Below are 25,482 nucleotides of genomic sequence, written 5' to 3'. Positions count from 1 at the left end.
GAAGTTTCTGGCCCTGAAGTTTCAGTGTGCACTGAAGTAAAGGACGCACGGAGGGGAGAAATGGCAGAATCACGACAGTGCTGGCTGGACAGTGCAGACTCTTGAAAGTCTTGGGACTTTTAGGGAATAGGATTAAGAGTTTGGTTCTGAAGAGGAGAGGAAGGAAAAGCCTCTGTTTCATTTAATTTCACAAGGACATGCTCATAAAAGCTGCCCTGTGCCTACCTCCTACCCTATACGGTACACAGAGCACTTCTGCATAATCTCACTTGAACCTCTTAATAACCCCAGGATACAGGAGGGCAGACCTTCTATTCGCGTGTTACAGATGAGAAAAAGGTAAGTGACTTGCCAAGCCCACGGGGCTAACCAGCCTCCTTCCTCGGCTGTAAAATGAGGATTTGAACCTAGGCCTTTTCGCCTGCCGCGTCTTTTCTAACCCGTGTGCTGTCAGCACAGCTGCCAGCAGCCTCGTGTCTTGCAGCTCCTCGTCTGAGCTGGGCTCTGGGCCACCACTGCTCCTCGGAGGGAATCTGATGCTGCCTCCCAAGGCCTGTGGATCGTACCTGTTTTCCACACCATTAAAACTGCCCCTGGGAGGCTCTTCTGCAGCTTGGGGCTGATGAGCCTCCTGTGTCACAGCTCAGGCAGCAGCCACGGGGGTGATGGCAGCTCAGTGTTTACTACAGGCAGGGGCTAGAGAGAGTAACGAATTTATCTGAACTCCACAAAGGAATTATCAATGCTTTGATGATGCTCAAATTCAGATGAAGGCACCGAGGCATCGAGAGGACATCCTTGTCGAATGTCACAGCTGGTGAGTGGGGGCTGGGGCTGGGTGCTGATTGGCTGCTCAGGCCTGAGCTTCCGGGGCAGTCCCCGAAATCTGGGCCACCTCTGGCCCAGTTTGCTGAGGGTGGCCCTGTTTCGATCTTTCACCAGCTTAATGAAGGACGGCATCCCCATTCACTCTCCAACAGCCAGGCCCGAATAATAAACCCCATGGTGGCCGGACCCACGAAGAGCCAAACGGGTTTCAAGGGCTGAAAGTGCTTCCATTCTGTGCCTTTTAAAATCTCCCCAGGTTGTCTTTTCATTCTGAAAAATTACCTACTGTCTTGCTCCCAAGAGCCTCACACCCTGGCTCTCAAGTGGTTTTAGCATATTTGTGCCCCTTCTCCACACTCCTCCGCTGTCTGAATACAACAGTAAGCTCTGTGCGGCCTTCATGAATTCAGAAACCTAGACCAGGGCCTCCTGCCAGTGCCGTGTTGGAATCCTGGCTGTTTGGGGGCGACCAGCAGCAGGCTCCCCGCTGCCGATAGAAGGACCGGCGGCCAGTCTCCCTCCCAGGGCCGCAAGGTGAGTGCCAAGTCCGCGGCCCGCTTCCCCTCCATTCTCCTCTTCGTACAGACTGTAACACGTTTAGAGCCTTTGTAAACTCCAAAGCAGAATCCCAAGTTTCCAGTGATTCCTGAACCAGCACTTCTCTGGTACACTCACAGACCAGACTCTTCGTGTGGAAGAGAAAACTGCAGGTCCTGAATCCCATGAAGTACCTGCCCCGTCACCACAGATGAAGCCGCTGCAGAACCTGTGCCCCTTTCACAGCCCTAACTCGATTCTGCCCTTGCCTCTTCCCCCATCTTTGCGAAGTCTCTGCCTTGTCCCGAATGCCACGTCTGCCAAGTCTCTATGTATTTGGGTCCACTTTTCACAGATCATTCCGGCCGCCACCAAAATGAGCCCTGAGTCCAGGAACAAACATGATGTCTGGTGTGGTCCTGACTTCCACTAGCGTGTCTCCAAAGTTCTGTCTGGGCTCCACTGCCCTCCCAGCATGGATGGCATCTGGGCCCACCTGAAGTGGTCAGCTGGTCCTGAGTTTCCTGATCCGGATCAACAGGGACTGTGTCACTTGCAATGGAAGACAGTCCTCAGCACCAGGGAAGAAAAAGAAACTGATTTTTTTTAAGGGCTCTTTAACCAAGGGGATTCGATGAATAGCCTCGTTACACCAAATCCATTCCACACGGCCTGCGAGTCCTGAGAAGGGAGGCCGGTCTGCTGCATCTGCGTATTTCATTTACAAGTGGAGTTAAATGCAGCAGCTGCAAGCATCATCTTTTTTTTTTTTCTTTCTAAACAATGAGAGTTAATCCACAGTTCTATTTTCCCCAAGCACAGGAGAAAATAGTTCTGTATGTACTGTCAGGGGACAAAAAGAAGTTGTCACTCTCACCCTCTCGTCCCCCGTTATCAGCTCGAAGCCCCACGGAGTGAGCAGCAGAGGGTGACCACTGAGAGACACGGGGGTTCCACTGCACGGCCGAAGTTTGCCATTTGTTCTTGAAAATCTTTGACGTGACAAGGCCTGCTCTCCTTCTCTCTTTATGCTAGTCCACCAACTAACGGCTATCATGACAAGAAGATGCCCAGGCAGCCAACATGTGGCGATTCTTGGGCTTAAGAGATGAGTTGTTTTCAAAAAATGAAACCTGTTTCTGCAGGGGGTGGTCTCTGGAGTGATGACTGTGGCCGGCCAACAGAAGCCCTGGGGTCAGCGGTGAAAGGCGGGAGAAATGGATGCAAGTGACAGACCTCAGGGGCCAGAGCGAACGCCAAGAGCAGAGTGGCTTCACTACTTGAGGGTTAAGGGATCATGGCTAAAAGAATCCTGCCGCCTGTGTTTCCCAGCCTTTCTGGGGCCGTAATACCCACCCACCCACCCCCCACCAGGGTCCCAGCCCGCACCCTCTCTAACGTGCCAAAGTCCGTATCACTCTGGCCATTGCTATAGAAGAAAAACGCATTTGTCGTGAGTTTGCTACACACAGTTGACAACCTTACCTCACACTCTGACCACTTCTTTCCTCCAAGCTGCTCCCTCAAGGTACGTTTATCACTCATGTATCCATCACTTCAGCTACTTAGGAAGGGGCCGGGCCTAACGGACCTGTTTTCAGGTGGGGCAGCCCTGAGCCAAGCTGGCTCATATCCTCAGAGGCAGGCATCAGGCTTGGGACTGCTTGGCTGTTATCCAGGTGAAGTGCTCATCTTCCCAGGGACCTAAATGCCAAGGTCTTCTTTACGTGCATTCAATTTAGGCCTCTGCCCTGCATGCCTGAGCTTCTGCTGGAGAACAGCACCCCCCTTCCCGTAAGAACAGACACCTCCGAGGGGGCAGATGGCTACAGAGGAAGAGGGCCTACCTTAGACGAGATGGGAGCTCCCCTGCTCCTTTTCCTCCTAGAGATTCCACTGCTCCTTGAGGGAAGAGTCTGTTGAAAACTTTAGATTCCAAGGGTTCCCCAAAGTAATTGATTTTCCAAAGTGTTTACTGGGAGACTTTCAGTATAAAACTCCCTACGGTTCTCGGGAAGGCGGCAGCGCTGCTGAAGAACACGAGCCCCCATGCAGACCTCCAGGTGAGACCCTGGTGCTGCTCCCCCGGACCGCCAGGGCGGCATCTTCCCCTGCACTGAGAAACTGTCTCCATGCTCTAGTTTCTTTCCTGCCTTTTCATTTCAAAGGTTAACTTTCTTAGGGGACCCTCTTCTTACCTAACCTACTCCAAATTCTATGCACTATTTTAAGAAATATTTTTGAAAGAGTAACTCTAATACAACCTATATTTCTCAAGTGCTTGTAATCCTAATGGCAGCACTGGACAAAACGACTGAAAAATACAAGAATTGAGACAAAGGACTGCAAAACAGTAGAAATTACAGTTTCCATTTTAAGTACACTCTGCTTACAGGTCTTTTAGCTGACTGCTCTCTTGTGCAAATTTGATAAATGCCACCACGGATATCTTAACACTGAGATTAATACATTGCCAATCACCCCCTTTGATAAACACAGTGACAGTTTCAACCACGGGCCTAACGTGTGGAAAAAATTAAGGACGTTCTTTTTATTAACGCACAAGTAAAAACTAAAACATCAACTGCAGGGAAATCTGTACTTAAACCAGACACCTTCAGACAGGGACTCAAATACCCACTCAGGTGCAATGAAATTAAGCTGCGGGTCGGGGACAAAGCAGCAGTTCCGGGGACAGAGTATACAGGGCTGGCGCTGGGCGGCCCGTCCCTCAACAGGAGCTGCCTGCCCTCCAGCTTCCTCAGCCTTCTGTCCAGCATCCAGTGGTTTCCACGGGAGCAGCACAGGTCCCAGCCAGGTCTGGTACTAGCGGGGAGGAAGCCAGGACCTCTCCCGGGTAGGGGGCTCTCCTCAGTGAGCTCGAGGGCAGAGGAGAGCACACCAGCAGACAGGTGCTCAGACTTTAATTATAAGGCCTCAGTCCTACGCTTAAAAACCACTCCCCTTCACATCTGTTTACCTTTAATTACAAAGGAGCCAACGTCTAGTGGGTCTTCCCCAGGTGATGGGATGACTCATGAGGAGGGGCCGCTTGCCTACACGTGTTCCCACCAAGAAGCACTAATGCTGCCAAGAGTCCTCTGCTCAGTTTGGCCTTACGCCCCCCTGTACTCTACTAACCCTCCCCCCCCACCCTCCCCCCGCCCCCAGGTTTCTACTGGCCTGGCCCCGTCTCCCTGCGTTCCACTGCCCAATGGCAGACAATTTTCCAGTGTCAGAACAGATATTTCCTAGAGGGTGGGGTTTTTTTTAAGTTTTAAATTACTTTAGAGCATGTTTACCTCCAGTGGGGAAAATGCTTCACGACAAACCAAAGCCCCGGGCTTGCCGCACCGCCAAGGGCCACTGCTCCTAGCACTGGGGATGGGCAAGGGGTAAGAGGGTGAGGCTCAGCCCGGTGCCTGCCGCCCCGCGAGCACACGGCTACCTGGTCTGTTCATGAAGTCACAGTGGCCTAAGCCTGCGATGTCGATTCTCTTCATAAAAAGCACCGTGCTGGTTAGGTTGGCTTCCTGCATTTCTGCTGGCTTAAGGGGCCGCATGTCTTTGGAGGCAAATTCCTCAGAATACAGACAGAAAAGTTTTCCTAGAAGAAACCAAGGAAAATGGTTTTTACGTTTGTGTTGCCTCCAGACGGGAATCACACGCGTTGGGCTGGGGCCCACGTGCTACCTGAAGAGGAGCCGAGAATCTGCCTGCGTCGCTCGGCCTGGCTCTGGCTGATGGGCTGCGTGACCAGCGAGTTGGCGCGTATCCTGGGGTTGTACACCTTGAAACGAAAGACAGCTTCTTCAGCATCAGCTCACTCAAGATTTAGCAGGCTCACTGGCCCTTAAAGTGACTGCTGTTTGCAGCACTTTACCTCATGAAATGCTCTGCTACAGACTCATTTCTTTTCTATAGTATTTATTATTGTTTCACTTGCCTTGAGAGGGAAACTGCAAGAGCTTTGATAAACGGATTTAAGGGTTGTCTGCGTTCATTGTAGCTTCAATAAACATGAGAGCTCTGTATCATCTGCTGAAATACGAATGCCGCTTCTCAAAGCACAACGCTGCTGAATGGTGACAGATGCTCACGTGCCACGTGGAGAGGACAACCTTCCGACTGTGCTGCGTTTCCTCAAGGTTCTATCAAATTGACTGTGATCCCAGGGGTCTCACCTTTACAACACATGCTGGGCTTTTCCAGTCCTATCAGCTAATACAAAGACTGCGGATGGCACTAACAGTGATTTTTCTTAGGCTTAGTTTAAAGGTAAGTAATAGCCCCAGGTTCTCTGAACAGTGGACAAATTCAATAAGATAACTCCAACTGGTTTCAAGGGAACCTTCCTAATGGCTGGAATTGCTCTGTCACAGTAATCAAGGATTTTTAGGGGACCCACAGTTTCCTGGAGGGATAAAGCTACACAACACCTAATAATGGTAAAAGGATCAATACTTGGGTAGGTTGTTTTTAGTTTAAATGCTATGATTTCTGAAGTCCCATTGTCTTTGAGAGTTTGAGATATCCTAGTTCCATTTTTCCTAATTTTTAATTTAAAGATACTGATTAAAAATATATATACATTTTTAAAAAAATTTAGGATGGAAGTTTATCATGTCAACTATAAAGCCAAAATTTGCTAAAATGAAAGTCTGTGTACTTGAAACTAATTTCTAGTAAATTACCTGGGGGAAGATGCTAATTACTTTGATAAAGGGGCTACCAAAAATACCCAAGAGAGGTATGGAAGAAAAGATTAGTTTAGGAGTCAAGTAATTTGCTTTAGTAGCTGTCTTTCCTTAAAACTGTTTCCTCTGGCACCTCAATCAATTTAATTTGTTTCCAGACCACCAACCTGCTAATGAAAGTCAGTTTACATGTGCTCAAGACTTTTGTTACTGGATGCAGTAGTTCTTCTCTGCACACATGGTCAAATACAGAGAAATCCCCAGATCATACAGTTCATCCTCACTTTCTGGTCAATAAAATGGTAGGAGCCCAAGACAATTATCAGCAGTCTATTTAACCTCCTTGATAATAATTACCTTTCTTCTCTCCACACCCACATCAATAACAAATTTGACTGTGTTGCTCCAGATCAATGACTCTCCCGAGCTGGCCGTTAACACCACTCGTCTCTGATAAACTTGGCATCTTTTTTCTGTTTCATCATTTGGCTTGAACAATGCACATTTCTCTTTTGGATACAAAGGAATAACTACCAGCTCTCCAAGATCTGGGTTTAAGTTAGATCCTTCCTGACAGACAGTTTCATAGGCTTTTTCAATACCCTAAAGTAAAAGAATAACATCACCCATGAGAATAAAAGTACACCACAAACAGGTTTCTCCAAATTATATAAGACTGTAGGCAAAGCTGCACCGTGCACACAGGGAAAGAAATACTCATGCTGTTGTCTACGGGTATCGTTAAATAGGAAAAGAAGATTTAACTACGTAAGAACATTTCTTTGGGGAAGTTAAATATAATTCATAAACAATTTCATTGCTTTTAGTTCAAAATCACTTTCCTCTTGTGAAATGTACTATCGTTGCCTCTATGCCTTTATCCTGCTATTTCTCTAGCTTGATGCAATTTCTCACATCTGTTAACAATGTCAGGTAAACAAAAGGCATTCTCACATAATGTATCACTGTGTTTTAATGGTAGCAGAACTAAGAATTATAAAACAATCTCTAGATTTCCAACAGAAGCATATATACATACATTCCACAATCAGGGTCTCCAATCTGGGTCATCCTAAAAACTATTACTACACATTAGCACTTTAAAAATAGCAGAAATGCAATGAAGTAGGCAGGAAATATTCACAGCTATTTTTATCTTTGCAAGATTCAGGAATTTGGAAATACCCTTTAAAAATGTTTCACTGTCAAATATATTGAAAAAATGAGTAAATTATGTGCCCTAAAACTACAAACAAGTAAGTATATTGGTACACAACGCTCAAAAAGCTAGGCATTTTACTCAGTACTTTATTTCTCAAATCACCAGACTTTTAGGACCTCATGTAAAAAAGATGTCACAATGTAATTCTTACACCTTTTACATTTGTTTCCAAAATTTCTGTTTAAGGGCCTAACTACCAGATGGGAGAAGCCACATTTCATTTCATTAGATACATTAGATTTCACTAAAAATCTAAGTAGAAAAGATGCCTTCCCATGACTGCTATTAAGGCTGAGTCCACTGCCCAGTGCTCCAGCTCACTTCTCCTTCCTTCCACATCACCTGTATCGTGGGACTGAACTAACTCAAGGGCTTTGTAGGCGGACAGATCTGCCTAGAAAAGTAGTGAGACCTGGGGTGAGCTATTTGAAGCTGCCGAGAGGCCCCCAGGAACCGCCTGCTGGGGCCCACACAGCACTTATCCAGGTACCTTCTCTTGCTCACACCTCCCTTTTCTGCAAAGTTGGTTTACTCGGGGCAGATGTTTTCTAACCAAGCAAAGAGCAGGACTATTGACCGTAATGAATGAAAACTTGCCATTTGGAATAATCAGAACAAAGCTACTTCCAATTTTTATAATTCTAATCATGTCATCATTTTAAGTGAGAAAAGCTTAGAAATTTCCAGGGAGAACAAGTCCTTGAGCTGTGTCTGCCGGCACAGGACAGTCGCACGTTCCTGCCAGGCAGCGGTGGCAGCCTCCGCACGCGGTGCTTCACCCTCCACAGCTACCCTGGAGCTGGAAGAGGAGGTTTGATTGCAGCAGTCCACTCACAAATTTCCAATCAAATTAACCTTCAAACTGCACTGAATGTAAGCCACTCATTTTTCATTTACTTCCAGTTGCTGAATTCTTAGTTATAGAGGGATTCTAATGTTGAGTTTTGTTCCAAATGGGGGAAAATGAGAATTTTAAAAAATCTTCAAAAAGAAAAAAGCAGAGCAAAATAGAAACAGATACTGTACCTAGTTAAGGCTCCTCAAGCTCCGCTGACAAAGCTTTGAGGCATAATCTTCAGAATTTAAAAAAAAGTGCTTAAAATACTCATCTGGTGCTTCAAACTGTTTCCTCACTTCCTTCTTATTCAGTGTGTTCAGAGCATTTACATATGTGGGGCTTTCCTGCAATACCTGCAGAACTATGGAAAACACAGTAACCTGCACTGAAGGTAGATGTCTGACTCCCAAACGAAAGGCCCACAGCTAGATGGAACATTTCCCAGGAAAACCTTCAACCTAAGAGCACCTTCCTCGTCACAGCTTCAAGCTGCACGATAATCTGGGCAGATAGTATTCGTAATCTTAATTTGTTTTCTATTTAATCTATTTCACTTTTTTCCTGGTGAAAAGATGGTGACGTGATAGGGAACAGCGCAGTGTAAACCTGCAGGGCTCCAAGTCTCAACTAAGCACAAGACCCGGGGGCTGTGGTGTTAATTCACAGCAGGTGAGGGGCTAAGCCGCAGTCAGAGAAACTGGGAGGCGCCTGAGGCTCACCAAGCCCGATGCTTGAGTATTTCTGCAATGTAAAGTGGGCCTCTGAAGAGAAAAAGTGACAGTTAGTACACTTCCGCTAGACTGCTTGGGTTTGTTTTCATATGACATTCAGTTGCTATGGCAGATTTTAAAGTTTTAAATCAAAATCAAGAAAGCTTCAAATAGCATGGGGAAAAAGGATCACCGGCTGTTAACATGGGTTTCGGGGCAAGACAAAATTTTCCAAAAGACAAATTCCAAGACCATAGGAGAGTATCTTAATGTTAATCCTGACATAAGTAGTAAAAGAGAAAAGAGTCTGTCAGGATACTGGACTATGTTCAGCTTGTTAAGTGGTGGATGGGGAAAAGAAAACCAGATAATACCTGTGGAATCTGGGGCTGAATTTTGAGGAGAAACACTGGTTCCCAGAGCAGGTAGGCTCTAGCCAACAGAATTGCTGCCCCACCCTGGGCAGCCCTCTGGGAGCCTCTAAACACGGAGGAGCCCCCTCAGAGACCGCAGTGCTGGACCCCGGCCACTTCAGCAGCCCCTGCCAAAGCGGTGACTCCTCATCCTCGGAGGCGCCGAACTGTAAAACCTACCCAGCGCTTTCACTACACTACCAGGTTCATGACTTTCAGACTCTGCAGGACTGACAGTTTCTAAACAGGAAATGTCTTTCTGGTCTGACTTCAAGGAAGATTATATACCTTTCTAAGCCCTGTGGATTTTATAGTTTCTACCACTATCCTAGGCAGAACTGTATCTTCTAAAGTCCGACAATTCAAAAGTCACTATGCCATTAATTATAGCTTAAACTTGTAAGAATCAAATACTTTAACAAATACTACTCCCAATTCTGTTATAAGCTTTATGTTTCAAAAATGTATTTTGGAATTTTTGGTTACTCTGACTGAAGATGACTAATCCTATCACTTTTTTTTTGTTAATAAATTTATTTATTGGCTGCGTTGGGTCTTCGTTGCTGCACACGGGCTTTCTCTAGTTGCTGCAGGCGGGGGCTACTCTTCATTGTGGTGTGCAGGCTCCTCGTAGTGGCTTCTCTTGTTGTGGAGCAGGGGCTCTAGGTGCGTGGGCTTCAATAGTTGCGGCACATGGGCTCAGTAGTTGTGGCTCATGGGCTCTAGAGCACAGGCTCAATAGTTGTGGCGCATGGGCTTAGTTGCTCCGTGGCATGTGGAATCTTCCCGGGGCAGGGCTCGAACCTGTATCCCCTGCATTGTCAGGCGGATTCTTCACCACTGCGCCACCTAGGAGGTCCCTATCAGTCTTAATTATACTGTGCCCCCCTCTCCCCCGCCCCTGCCATGCAGGTCTTCTTTTCACCTGGCAATTCTAACTTTCAAATGTTTTAGACTTCTAATTCTGCCACTCCCCTCTTCCTTGGGCTTCACCCAGTTATGCTGAGAACCTCTAATTGTTTTCATAAATCCTTCTCCTGTCTCCTTAATAATTTTATTACTTCCCTCAGGACTTTCTTGAGTATCTTGAATCATGCAGGACTGGGGAATGAGTACAGAATACATCACTGTAATAGGCAGAAGATTTACTATTCAAGAAACTGTATAATCTGTACATGAAGAATTGATACATATGCTGTAGTTATATATTTGAGATTCTAATTACTTTCTTTATGGAAACAGATAAAAATCTAAGTTGTGAGAAAACTGTCTAAAGTTCCCAAAGCTAAAGGATCAGTCACCCTTTATGCTTTGACTATAAAGCACAATAAATACTCCTGAAGGTACTTCTGAAAGCGTGTGGATACTTAGGAAAAGGCTCTGATAGAGAGCTCAGGTACTTGTCTTTGTTCAGCTGGTGGCTCAGCCAATATCAGTTTCCTCTTGGTTTCTGTTTAATCACTGGAATCACTACATATTTGGGTCATGGTCTAAAAGCCAGTGCTTTTACGCTCTGAGTGAGATGATGGGTAGGGGGAAAAGGCCAGGAAATCAGTCTCTAAGAAGAAAGGGCTAACTCTTGAGATTCTGGAGGCTTTCAGATTTGGTCAACAGAGCAGTGGAGACAGAAGCAGGACTACAGTAACCGCATTTTAAAAAATGCAACGCCAAATGGCATCTTGACTCTATAAAAGCAGTAACAGATGCTCAGTTGTACATGTCCAACTGTTCTTTTGAAAAGACATTTTTAAGTATCCTAGTGAAGATTTTTCTCATTCATCTTTTTAAGAAAATGTACGGAGATAGCCTTCCTGTGTCTGCTGTAGATTATATTTTCCTGCTGAATACTCCACTGACTGTTGCAGGAACACACGTGGGTACTTTTTGTTTCCTGAATCTATGCCAAGGACTTGGGTATCTCCAGCACATGCTCCTGCCATGAGGGAGGCAGCGTGAGTATGAGATGAGTTGGTGTGTCTTCTCTACTGAGACTGTTCACAGCAAGCCTTTGGGGGCAGCCTAGGATCCCCCCTGAGTCCTCTGGAAGCAAGTCAGCTCTGGAGGTCATCCCCAGAAACTCCTTAGATGCCCCACGCCCCCACCCCCATTCTGTGTTTCAGAACAGCTCCTGTATTTATTTTTCTTTTTTTTTTGCCATGGCTTGTGTGATGTTAGTTGGCCAACCAGGGATCGAACCTGTGCCCCCTGCAGTGGAAGTGCAGAGCCTTAACCACTGGACTGCCAGGAAATCCCCCAGCTCCTGCATTTAGAAGCACTTCCATGTTTGCCTTTCAGCACAGGTTTTATTTACTCTATGTCAAGGATTCTTCTAAAGTATGAATAAAAAGGCATGATGGAACCAAATATTTAAACAGTTAATTAGCAAACTGAAACCTGTATGTTAGTTATTAAAATCTTCCCAACAAGGTTAAAAGGTTCCCAGTAAGTAACCTTATTACATCTCTTAGGTTAGAATATTACTTACTTACTTGTTCACAGGCCAGAAAGACTACAATGTCACCCTTCTCACCCGAGTGGTGAATTTCAAAGATAAGGCGTAAAACAGACTCAAAAGACTCCTTCTGAGCCCCACTAAGGTACACAATCTCCACCGGATGCTTATTTTTCACTTCTAGGAGAGGCACATTTCCATAATAAGAACTGAGTTTGCTGATCAGGTGAGGTGAGGAGTTAATTATGAGCTTCAGTTCTGGTCTTGCTAGTAAAACATCTTTAAGAAGTCCAAGTAACACATCAGTTGCAATGCTTCTTTCATGAATATCATCTAAGATGATGACCCCATAGCTACCCAAGAAAGGATTGGACATCATTTCTCTTTGCAACATATCATCAGTACAATACCTACAAAGAAGAAACAGTAAAGTCAGAATACGCTCATGAAAAAAATCATACAAAAAACTCCCAACATAAACAACAAAAATGCCTTTCCTATATCCTTTTGTCTAAATCAGAAGTTTATATCTTTATTGGGGCCAAGATTCCTTTAAGCTGATAAAATCTACAGACCTTCAAAACAGAAAAATACACATGAACAAATTTTAAGTGCAGTTTGCATGTGTTCACAGACCCTCTGAAGACGATCACTGAACCCTGCCTTACATGTTTATTACAGATATTAACAACAGCTACATTTAACATTTGCCCTGAGCTTCTTAAACAAAAAAGTAATTCAGCAAAATACCCTTGTCAGGTAAGAGATCCCCCTCTGTCATCAGCGTTAGAATTTTGAGTCAGAGCACACACTTCAAGGGGAGGATACACGAATGACTGTCCTGTCTCAGGCTCACGGCCCAGTGAGTCCACTAGTAGGACTCTGCTGGTGGCACACTGTGGGGGATGACGTCACCAAGGTGTTAGCATCAACGAGTTTGAAATGTTGCCTAAATAATAATCACACAAAAGCATCTAAAAGGTAACCACCTATTTGAGGGCAGCATTCCTGGAGGAGGAAGGGGTCATTACTGATTTTAATGGAATTTTGCAGTAATTCTTGGGATGTTTTTAGAAATAATAATAAAAATAAATACCTATCCAGCACCATACAGACATCGTCTTTCTGATACTATTTACATATCTACCTATATGATTCCTTAAGGAAACCAATCTTATAAGTTTTCTACCCATTTAAGGTATTTATTTTACGTGTCCCTGTCTACGGCAGGTCTGAAACTGCTATTCTTAGAAAGGCCTGCTTGCAAGGTTGGCCCTTGGCTGGCATTTGGGAACTTAGATTTGGGAGGGTTCTCACTGTTCCCAGAACTGATGCTTACGGTCTGTAACGTGGTCTAGGCTGCTCTCCTTCTGGGAGTTTGGAATTTTAAAATACAGTAGGAGACAGAGGGTGCCTGTATGATCAGCCCCCAGTAAATATCTGGACACAGTCTCTAATGAGTTTCCCTGGTAGGACAACATTTCACACTTGTTGCTACAGCTTGTAGCTGGAGGAACTAAAGCATGTCCGAGATGAGTCCACTGGGAGGGTCTCTCAGAAGCCCGTGCCTATCTCCTCTGGACTTCACCCCTTGCGCCATTTCCCACTGCTGACTTTGCTTTGTATTCTTTCACTGCAGTAAATCTGAGCTGTGCATTAACTATACACTGAATCCTAGCAAATTATCAAACCTGGGGGTGATCTTGGAGACCGGTACAGTCTTCAATTAACCCTTTTCAAGGAAGAAAGAAAAGAGAGAAAACACCGACGTTCCAAGGGTGTGCCAGGCATCGTGCTGGTAGAATAGTTTTCATTCAACCTTTAGAATAAATCTCTGAGGTAGGCATTACTATCCCACTATTTATAAATGAGGAAACTGAGGTTCAGAAAGGTTAAGTACCCTGCATAAGGTCATAAAGCCAGGGAGAGAGTCAAGATTTATGCCTGAATATCTACTACATCTCACGCCATTGTCAAATTATGAAGATTGGTTCCTTGGCTGCCCTGGATTGGTAATAAAGCCCATGTTCTCCCTCTCTGCATCTTTAGGAGATCAGAACATTTGCTCCCTGCCTTTCTCCTATACTTGTTCTCATTCTGTCTTGCCAAACAAGCAATGATAAGTTGCTGATTATTCCTTTTCTCAAACTTAAGAAAGAAAATATATTGAATCCTACAGCATTATACTCTGTGCAAGATGCAAACAGAGATGAATCCAAAATCTAGCTTTCAGGTCATCTTTTGCTGAGGGTAATTAGCATGATATATTGATGTAAGTACTATTGACTCTTGTCTGAAAACAAGTTATTTTAATCTATGCTATTTCCTTAATGTTATTCCCTTCTCAGCAAAACTCATCTAAGCACTGATCTGATAGGAAGAATCGCTCCTTCTCTGCCAGGCAGAGGAGGGCTATGTGTTATGTAAACACATCCAGGCTTAATTAAAAAGGGAGATGTGACTCACCTAAAACTCTATGAGACTCAGCAAGCTAGACCGGGCCTTCCAAATGATTACATAAAACTAAGGGAATACGAAGGATCAATCCTAAAACTTACCATACAAACCTCCAGTTTTCTACATAAGACAGAGATCTATTTCTTACCTTTATATTAATAAGATCATGTGTATAGTCCTTAAGAAAATACTGTTGCTGTTAACTACGTAAAAAGATGGATACATTTTGGAAATGTAATTTATATTCTAAATTATTATGATGAAATTTCTGAAAGCTAAGAATATAATAAAATATAGGAAAGTTTTATTAATATTTTCTGAAATTATATGTATTGAATTAGACCTTAAATAAAAATTTGAGTAATTAAAAAAAAATCTGTGTTCTAGAGGGTCCATGTTTGAAATTTACGTGTCACTTCCATAAGATATTGTGATATCTAGTTCAGAAAAACTATTTTAGGTATATAGTATTCAGGTATCCACTGTTTCAAAAAAAAGCTTCAGAAAAAAAGCTTAAAGAAGAACTAAGCTGTTTTATATAGAATCCAGAAAAATGGTAGTGGCATAAAGATCATGTTTACTAAGTGCCTATTATGTGTCCAACAGACTAGATGCTAAGGAGTTACAAAGAAAATGAAAGAGATCATATGAAACACACAACACTACCTTCTATAATCAACAGTCATCCTTAGATCCTCTTATTTAGCCATTCAACCTGAGCTTATCAAAAATTATGGCTAGCACGTGTCTCCTAGGAAATGAATGTGGCTGAAACGGACCTTTCAATCACCCAAATCGCTCACACGTGCACTGTGCTCCCACGCACCAGCCACGGGCAGTAGCTCCCTGAGTCCTCACGACAACCCCGTGAGCAGGTGTCAACCACCGCGTTTCATGGACGAGGACGCGTAAGCAGGGGGGCTGGGGGATGAGCGCAAGGCGACAGGCGGGTGGGTGGTGGCGACACTCGTCTTACAGCCACATCGCCGGCTCTCTGGAGCACAGGGCACCAGGAGGAAAATAAGGGACAACCTCCTCTTATCACCCAGGGCTTTTCACTAGCTTTGGCCCCTTGGCTGCAACTCAAACCCTGTTAGCAACCTATCAGTATCTGCTGACCGTGCATTGGCTGGGGGATGTCAGGGTGGAAAGCACAGCAGCAAGAGTGACTGCAAAGTGAAGAGAGGAGATGAGAGGACCAGGCAGCCTGGCAGAGGCAGAAGGAACCAGAAACTGCAGTGGCCAAAGCAGGCCGCTGGTTCCCCTCCACCCCGTAAGGTGTACCTGCGGTCCAAAGGAAAGCTACAAGCAGATAAGAGCTAAAAAAATTTTTCAACAGAAACTGAAGTCCTTCCTTTGGCTGTTAGGATTGAATGCTTGCAGGGTTTTCATCATAAAGCAATGAAAGCCAAGTCCAAACACATAATAGATGTTTAAAAGGTGAGATGTGTCTTTGACCTACTCTGACAACATTATTGGGTTACTCATTTATCTCTATGACTTTCTAAAAAAAAAAAAAAAAAAAAAAATATATATATATATATATACACATATATATATGCACTCTTGGTCCATATTAATGAGATAAAAACATCGTAAGATTTCATTTTAAAAGTGACTACATCCAAGAGTCCTTTTCAAAAGGTTTCCAAAGTCCAGTCCATCCTTTAATTAAAACCATGACCCCTTGAGAGGCCACTTCCAAATGTAAAGAATGCAGAATGAAACTGCTAAGCACAGGGACCCTTCACCCTTTTAGGGCTACATGTCCTGTCCTGTCCAACTCTGCAACTAGTCTGTGAGTTCCCAAAAGCAGGGAGGGTTTTACGTTTATTTGTATCACTCATGGACCATTTTCATAATAATTTATAAACATATACGATGACTCAGGGACATCCTGGCCATAATAACAGGTTACATATCTTCAAGAAGTTCAAGTTCTACTTGATCGTAGATTCCCTATGGTTTAACACCGGCCTGAAGACTGATGTGTTCTCTTTTTGAAGATAAACATTTGAAGGAAAGCAGCTTAGTACAAACCAAGCAAGTTATTCAGCCTGTCTAAACGGGAGGAGAACTGCACCAGAGTCTGCAGCAGCCAGCTGGGACCAGGCACTCGCCTTTCCCTTCCTTATCAAGTGTGTTGAACATCCTCCAGGCGACAAGCCTGTCCGTCGCCGGGGATACGAGTGTGTAGAAACCATCCCTGCTGTGCTGTGTCACAGCATCCCTGTTACACTAGAGTAGGACGTCCCCAGTGATGTGCCAGGGCACGCTGGTGTGCCCCACAGGTGGGTTAGAGACATGCAGGTACACTGCAGCCAAGACACTTGTCTCCTCAGACCCTGGGGCGGTCAGGCAGTGCCTGTGGCAGCTGAAGCCCCTGGGATGGCCATCTTTGGCTGTAAGCAGCTCTGACCATTTCCTTGAGGTGCTGTAAGACACTCCCACGTCTTATGAGGGCTGTGCTGGAAAACCGCTTGAGAAACTGACCCAGAGCACTGATTTTTTCCACTTTTCTTTTTCCTTCTGTTAAGCTCTTGGAAACCCTGTGTAAAGGAAATCTTACAATGAAGCTAAAAACTGATAAAAGGATGCTTTTTTTTTTCTCTCTCATGACTGTGGTAGCTACTGAGAAGGGTCCTTGAAACCTGTAAGAATCTGAAAAGTAGAGTTTGAAAAACATTGACCTATACTGCCATGATGAAGGCTGAGACCAAGTTTTACAGAAGCCCGGCAGAGAGTTTTCTAATTTACATTATGGCAGGGTCAGGGAAGCGTTCCTGGAGCAGGTGACCTCTGCATGGGATTCTGCATGACGAGGAGGAATTAGCCAAGCCCAGAAGAGGCACAGATGTTCCAAGTGGAGGGAAGTGCATGTATCAAGGCACATGGCACACGGAGAACCACGTGTGTCGATGTGGCTGGCACGCAGAGAACTCACATGGACCCACTGTGAGGCGGAGCCCCAGAAGCACAGCTTGAAGATCTTCGGGGCTTACCTAACAAGTCGTGACTGTTTCCTGAGGACTATGGGGAGATACAGAAGACGTTTAGACAAGGAACCCTGATGGTGGCAGGGTGGGAAAATGACTGGTGCATGTCAGGCTGGTGACAGAGAGACGAGTTACTATCGCGCGTTATAGCTGCGTAAAGCAGAGAACGCAAAAACAAACTCTTCTAGGGTCGCAGAGGACAAGCCAGGAGTCGTCAGGCACAGCAGAGGAAAGCCCCCAAACGAACCTCAGGATCGTTTCACTGGTGCAGCAGTTCTCAAAAGGAATCACGTAGCCGACTTCATGACCAATGTTAACATCCATTTCGTCTGCCACCCGGAGGGCGAGCTGGACCGCAGTCTGCTTGTGGACCTGAGTGCATACCACACCCCCATGCTGGTAGTGGATGGAAAGGCAGTATTCGGCACACCACTGAGGAACCTTTAACGGGGACAAGTGAGACAGGGTCAGCCCTGCTAGGAAAACAACAACAAACCCACGTGTTCACCTTAGACATGATTTCTTTTTCTTCTACCAATGAATCAGCAGTGGACTTTACATCTTAGTGAAACTGAGCAATCTATATTTGTGCATAGAGTTAGTACTAGCAAATAAAGTTAGGGATAAACGGGAGTTATCAGGGATTGTAAAAGCTAGACTCCCGGATGAAAAAAAGGAAGATAAAAATCAAAGACAAAGTAAAAAAAAAAATTTTTCTTAACCTCAGCTGTTCTGAGAAGACTAATGTATTTAAGATTATTATTTTCTTTCTGGTTAATAGAAAGCACCATCAAAATATGGCTTCTGGTAACAACTTTTATGCCTTAAGCAATATAAATATTAAATAGCATTTAGATGGAAATTAGTGGTTCAAAATTAAAACATTTACATTTAAATCTAAATGACCATAACAAAATAACAAGATAAGCCTCCTTTACATTTCCCTGGCAATAAAAGCTAAAATACACTGGCATTTATCATTTAAATACAATGAGAAATAAGCTCAGTGAGATAATCAACCAATCCATCCAGATTTGGAAAGAGTCAATCCTAAGACTGCTCTCGAGTTATTTAATTTAAATCCTTTTACAGAAAGTGTATTATGGTTCAATTGACTTTAAGGAGTTCACTTGTGTAATTATCATATTAGAACGTACTGAATTCATTTCAATGCTGCACTCTTAAGGCGCTGTCAGGAAGTTACGCTTTGTTACATGTATTTTAAAAATACATCATTCTGAGTGTTTTCTAATAGATCCAAGGTATTTAAAAGTTTTAACATTTTTAGTTATGTTCAGATTTGTTATTTACTAGACCCATCATGGGATTCTTAGATTTTAATACTCACTAAAACTTGAAAAATAAACATAACTTACTAGAAATCCAGTAACTCCAAAATGAACACCTGCTGCTGACTGCAGGTTCCCGATAATTGAGTGCAAATGTAGTTCCTCTGTTTTAAGATAGGTGTCAGCCTTGTCAACAGGTTGAAAACTAATCAGCAGTTATTTACTGAATACCCACTTTGTTCTATGAAAGATGAACATTTAACACACTACGCTCAGGAAATCTGGAGTCAAGGCACACCACAGGAAATGATAAGGCACCCAAGTGACCAAAGTCAGGAGTTCTAGACCTGGCGTGCTACTTGTTTGTTATCTGTAAATCACAACTTCTCTAAGCTTCAGTTTCCTCTCCTGTAAAATGGGTTGAACGGATGAGACCTACCCTTCAAGTCTGAGCTCCTGTGCCATTTTCTCCACCAGGCTTGCTGTGATACCTCCCCTCCGCCCCTCACCAGGCAGGAGACCCCACCCCAACGACCACGGCACGGACCACACTTGCTGCAGTCGCTGGTCTCTTCCAGTGCAGGTCTCTTCACCTCCCTAGCTCTGGGAGAACAGAGATCTATCTTGATCATCAAATAATCCTAAATAAGTTTACTCAATAAATATTAGTTACATGAACAAATTAATTTCTTACATTTTCCAGAAATATTTTTAATTTCTATGATTCTACATATTCTACCTTGAATTGCTTCACAATCACACCTAACTGGGAATTCACATTAAAGTTTGTCTCCCTCATTCCCTAGCAAGTAATTTTTTATTCTTGTCAAACCCTTACTTTTTAACCTGATTCCCTATTTCCTTCTAGGTCCTCAGCTGAGACCTCAAACACCATTTTTGTGAAAAGTTATATTAAAACAGTTTGAGTCTTTGTCTCCCCACTGAGTTGAAGATCCTTAAGCTGGACATGCATGGTTCATGTTTCCCCAAGTACTTAATAGAGGACCTGACACATATGAGGGATAATAAACATCCGGACGGAAGGACAGATGAAGACATCAGAATAACTGAAAAGAAGGGAGAGAAAGGCTCAGACTCAGGACTTAGCATGGGAGAGAAGAGATAAAACCAAGGGACATTTCTTTCTAAGGAATAATGACCAGTGCTCACTAGCAGACTCATCATACATAAGAAGAAACAAATATTTTACGATTTCTGACTTAAAATACTCGGGTAATGGCATCATTAACAATAACTGGAAATTTAAAAGTAAAATAAAACAAAATAAAATGAATGAATGAATGAATGAAGCTAAACAGTGGCATAAAGTGCTCTGGGGGGAGTAAAGAGTTCGAGGGGAGGGAGAGGACCCTTGGGAGAGCTGCGAAAGTGGTCAGGGTAAGGTCATCTCGATGGGAGGACATCCAGGTGTAGCCAGCCTGAGATCAACGGGAAAAGCAGCCAGGAGCCGAAGTGAGGGGCCAGAGCTAGGTACACGCACAGAAGTCCTAGAATTTCAGAGCCGAAAGGAATCTCTGGGAGGCATGTAGGCCACAAGCTCATTTTACACACGAGGGACGTCTTAGAAGGGTGACTTGCCCCCGTCATCCTGCCAGTAAACAGCACAGCCAGAACGGATCCAAATCTTGCGATCTCTCCTCTAGCAACATGTAATTTCCGCCAGGCCGCGGTTGCTTCTGAGCATCTTTATACAAGGGTGGTAAAAGAAGCCATGAAGTTCTCAGCAGGCAACGTTTTTACTACTCCTTCTAGCCTAACAGCAATGCTAGGGGACAGTACTACGATGACAGTGGGTACGTGGCGAGAACTGCTGCCGAAACGACACCATCCAGTTTCACCAAAACATCTGGGTATGCTCAGTCTGGCTACTATTCTAAGATCAGGATAGCGTCTTTCAAACTCTAGAATTCTACGTGATTCCAATGATTATGGGCCACACTCCCAAGGTTCTGATTTTGTTTTCTGAGTGCATTTCATTTATTTCTATTTCCTCATATAAACAAATTCTGCAAGATTAGACTATTACAGTATGTTTATAATGTTATAAACATCATATAGGCCGGGCAGTGCAATAAATACAAACAACTTAGCAGTCCGCACTGTTCTTTTTGCCCTCCTCCACGACAGGGCAGATTATTACACCTATGAAGCAAAGAAAAGAACTCAGAAACAGGACAACTCTTCTAAACATCAGTTAAAATAACCAGCGAAAGACTGAACACATGCATATTGGGCTTAACGCTGGGATGCCTGCCGACACGGCCAAGGTGAAAGTTGAGCACAAGTCGCAGCTAACCACAGAGCGCCCACCCCAGGCAGCCCTGCCTGCGTACGATGGATCGCCCTTCAGTAACAGCCACACGTGGAGGACAACAGGAAGTGAGGCAAGTGCCAACTGAAAGGGGCACCTCTGGCCAGAAAGGAGAGACACGTGAAATCATCTCTCCTGATGACAACAGCTTCCGCGCTCTGGCGTTCCTTCCCAGTCACTCTAAGTGAGCGACAGCGCACTGTGAAATGTGATGCCACGGCCAACTCAAAGTATCGGCTGAAAAGAATTAGGATTCAGCAAATGTCGGAAATGGGAACATTTCATAATTTCAAGGGGCACGAAGGTTACAGCTTCACAGGGAACTCTTGCATTCTTTGCGCTTATAACAAATACCGTACCATCCTGTGCCCTGATTCTGATTCTCCTCTGGGAGTGGCTTTTTCTTTGTCCCCACAGTACCTTACCCTTCTCACCAATGAATTATGTGCCTGTTAGCGATTTTGTGTCTCTCCAGAGTTTCTCTTTGGAAGATATCCCCCCTCTCTTCCCTGGCATCTAGAATATACTTTAGTACTTAGCAACGTTGTGCAGTTTGGTGAACAAAAGAGAAAACTGTTCTTTTATAACTGGAAAAAAAAAAACCCATTTACAAATTCACCTGGGAGTTTCAGCAATAGACAACACCCACATATATATTTGGTCTAGAAACCTTCCCTACTAGAAATCAAGACTTCAAATATTTTCATTCTCAACTCACCTAACAATGTTTTCACATTCTCTCAATCCAGTTTTAAAGGCCATTTTCTGGACTGAACGATGTGCCACACATGTTAAAGCCCAAGCGGGAAGTCCGCCTTGACGCGGCTCCAGCACGCAGTCAGGGTCAGCGTAGTCGATGACAAAGCGCGACCAGCTCTTGGCTCTATCTCCTCCCTGAAAGCAAATCACTGGGACTCTGGTCAATCTTCCACTATGAGAGTAGGTAAGAGGAGTCCTCCGAGTAACCAAAATCTAATCTACGTCAAGGCTTCACCAACTTGACTTAGTAACTGGAGTTCTACAAGCTGTACAACTTCAGACAGTGAAGCCAAGACACTCCATCCCCACCCTGGGCAACAGGCAGGAGGCTGGGCTGCTGGACTCTGGGAGGCTGGGGCCCGGGGTGCTCCACTGGGCCTGATCCAGATCAGAACCAGGAGGGCAGCAGGGCAGCCTCGTGGCTGCCGCTGCAGCAGGAGGACAGCCATGTGGGTCACACTGGTGTGGAACCTCCTGCCCCTCTGTCCACGGCTAGAGACTCCGGCCCCTCCTCTAGTGGATATACGAGTAAAGGACATGAGAAGAAAGTCATCTGTGGACACACGCTACTACAGTTAAACATAGTCTAGCCCCAAAGGCCCCCAAGCCCTCGTTTTATGTCTCTGGTCTGCCCAGGGTGACTGATTTCTCTCCTGGGCCACCCAGGGCGCTGCTGTGCAAAGGTCCCATTCACTCACTTTTATTTAAGTACCAGAATCACGGAATCCAAAACTGAAAGGAACCACAAGGGCCAGCAATTCACCCAAAGGCATGAATCTCTACAGCACCACTCCTACAAGGCGCCTGAGCTGCCCCGTGTGAACCAGACTGTCAGAGCTCCCTCCTGAGGAGCGGGTCCCCTTCTGGATTAAATGTCACATGTCCCTGGATATCATAATTTGTACACCTCTTGAGTGAACACAGTAGACTCTGCCAGCAGAGAACAGGGGTAAGTTACTCAGTTAATAAGGTGGAGACATTCTATACCATCCAGACTCTTGATTCAGGCTAAACCTCAGGTATGTCGTGCTTATTCAGCTCACTATCCCATCCATTTCATGGGAAATTTCAGGACAAGTAAGTAAAATAGATAGTTCTAAAAATATTTCATTCTCTTTTAGGCTTTTTCATAAATCTGCCCCCAAAAAGGTAACAAGAAAAGGCTCTATAAATGTATGAAAAGTTGTCCTCTTTTCCAGAAGACAGTTACAAAATAGCCTTCATACCATCTGTACTAAAGAGTGATGGAATTTTTAGGACCCAGAAAAACACCTGCGGTCCTCTTTGGAAGGCTTAGGTCTAAAGACAGACTTTTCTTTGAAAGGTTTAAAATGCTGAGGAAAAAGAAAATAGTTTTGGAAGCTCTTTAAAAAATAACCAAGTTGTTTCCAGAATTAACAACCGATGCTCCGTTATTTAAATTAGTTTAGAATAGGCCCATTTTCTCATGTGAGTACTATTTTTTTAAGAACTTTTATTGAGATATAATTGACATATAATAAACTGCATATATTTAAAGTGTACAATTTGATATTTTTTCTTTAGTAATGTGAGTACTATTTTGATTTCTCCACCCTGAAGATACATACTGCCTTCACACTCAACAGAAACAAACATGATTTATTAAAATAATCAAGTTAGAGATGACAAGAGAAACCACTGCTAGGTATTAACATATTACATGATAACAGTTCCTGCCCTTTAAGATCACAAATTCTAAAAGAAAACTCAAGGAGTATATATTTAAAAAAAATTTTTTTAAACAATAGTGTGGGTTAGCAATTCTGAAACTAAATTTTGAGTATTCTAAGATTGAACAAGTAAAGATATGAATAATGAGTACTAAGAGAAGGGAGTTACAAATATGGAAACAGGGAAGACTAGAATGAACGCTGTACAGCTGAACTGGAATCAGGCATCAGCAGGACCCATGGTTTTTAAGAACAGAGAGACAGAAATACAGATAAACAGAAATATACATAGAGAAAGAACTAGAAACAGAGAAAGACAGAAATCGAAAGAGCTAGACAGAGGCAGAAACAGGGACACAGATGCAGAGAACAAATGTATGGACACCAAGCGGGGAAAGGTGGGATGCTGGGGGAGATGAACTGGGAGACTGGGATTGACATACATACACTAATATGTATAAAATAGATAACTAATAAGAAAAAGTAAAGAATTTAATATTAAAAAGAATTGTCAAGAAGAGAAGAGAAGAGAAGAGAAAAGGATAGAAAAGAGCTAGAGAGATAGAAGGAGAAACAGTTACAGAGCTGGGAAGACACACCACACATTTCCACGCTCTGCTCATTGAGAGGAGCTAGAAGCAATGATAAGCCAGTGGCAACAGGCGCTTAACACCCAGCTCTTGGTTTTTAAATACAATTCTGCACTGAAAGGAACCACCAGGCTCCTTAAGAAAAATGGCTGTTTCCAAGACTGGCGCAGGGAACATACTAGATGAGCCTGTAACATCTTACGAGGCCGGAAAGCAAAGAAATGCTCAGAGAATGATGTAAAAGAACACAAAAGGTATCCTGAAGGGGTTCCATGGGCCACATTAGGGACAATCTGAGCAGCAAAATAAACAGACTTAGTAATGAATTATCACCCACAGAATAAGAATTCATGAGTCCACACTGACATAAATAAATGAATAAATAAATAATGAAGAAAAAGTTCAGTTTTACAGAAGATAAATGTAGAAAGAATTTCAGAATCAGAAAAATCACCATTTGGTTACTACTGTGTAATAATGTCAAAGGTGAGCATCATCCAAGGATGCTCAAATTAGTAGATGGCGGCATGATGAGAGGCTGACTTCACATCGTCTCCAAGCAGCTCCCATATCGCTTAAGTGATGGGGGAAATCACAACTTGACAACAGAGTTTAACACAGTCACCACCTCACCAAGTTATCAAATTTCATATCACCAGTCATGGGAAAAATCTTCTGTCTCCTGCTATGATGTCCTGAGGAGGATACACAGCACTTCTCTGCTCTTCCTGCCACAAATGCAAAACTGGAATCTTATCCAAAGGAAACACCAGACAGATTCAAACTGAGGGATGTTGTACAAAATATCTAACTTGTACTCTTCAAACATGCTGCAGTTGTGAAGGACAAGGAAACACTGAGAAGCTGCTTCAGACCAAAGGTGATTAAGGAGAAGTGACAAGGAAATGCAATGTAACTTTGGATTGGATTCTGGATTAGCATTTTTATTTTTTAATTACAAAAGTTCTCAGTGGCAAAACTGATGAAATTTGAATGTTATAAGCTAGATTTTGGTAATTATATTGTGGCTAGCCCTGTTTTAGTAGATACTGCTGAAGTATTTGGAGGTAAAGCGTATCATATTATCAACTTACTCTTGAAGTGTTCAGAATAAAAATGTGTGTGTGTGCGCACACGTGCGTGTATGGAGAGAACAATAAAGTAAACGTGGTAAAATGTTAACGCTGGTGGAATCTGGGTGAACTACATGTGGAAAATCTTTGTACTGTTTTTGCAACTTTTCGTAAGTCTTGAAATTATTGCAAAATAAAAACTTCAAATAATTTTTAACTTGTCTACAGAAACCAGGAAAATTACACTCCAACTTTCTTCATTAGCTTCTTACGACAAACTAAAATCATTTATTTTAGCAACAACTCATCATAACAAATAGAAAAATCATAATAAATCCTTGATATTGGCAGCTATAAACCAGATTAAAGAAAAAAAAAACCCACCTATTGTCCATTCCACCTTTCTTCCAAGTTTCATTTAGAACAAGTAAGCCTCAGAGGAAATAAAGACTTGATGCAGCAAAGTATAATAGAAAGAGTTCTTAGAATTCCAGCTCAGAAAGTTATGTGACATTCGTTAGACAAATTATGAAATCCCTCTGGGCCAGGGTTTCATCATTTGAAAAAATGAAAGGGTTCTATCAGATTATCTCTGTGG

At 43.6% G+C, this 25,482-nt stretch overlaps 1 protein-coding gene across 7 annotated transcripts in view; it reads right to left on the bottom strand.

The window, feature by feature from the left end:
• The window catches only part of DHX32 (DEAH-box helicase 32 (putative)), a 57,627-nt gene that overhangs the window by 9,153 nt on the left and 22,992 nt on the right, over positions 1-25,482 (bottom strand). For 6 of the 7 annotated variants that reach the window (XM_057734161.1, XM_057734162.1, XM_057734158.1 and 3 more), the window contains 5 exons: positions 17,398-17,591; positions 11,735-12,107; positions 6,420-6,665; positions 5,059-5,155; positions 4,814-4,972 (listed from right to left, as the gene is read on the bottom strand). In XM_057734161.1, coding sequence (XP_057590144.1) covers positions 4,814-4,972; positions 5,059-5,155; positions 6,420-6,665; positions 11,735-12,107; positions 17,398-17,591 — 1,069 coding nt within the window. Of the gene's footprint in view, positions 1-4,813; positions 4,973-5,058; positions 5,156-6,419; positions 6,666-11,734; positions 12,108-17,397; positions 17,592-18,878; positions 19,043-25,482 lie in introns of all 7 variants that reach the window. The other variant, XM_057734164.1, reaches the window with a different exon arrangement.

Source organism: Hippopotamus amphibius, chromosome 5 (genome assembly GCF_030028045.1).
Source record: "Hippopotamus amphibius kiboko isolate mHipAmp2 chromosome 5, mHipAmp2.hap2, whole genome shotgun sequence".
Taxonomy (NCBI): Eukaryota; Metazoa; Chordata; class Mammalia; order Artiodactyla; family Hippopotamidae; genus Hippopotamus; species Hippopotamus amphibius.
Note: the sequence above shows the minus strand (reverse complement) of the source record. Positions and strands in the feature narration are given on the sequence as shown.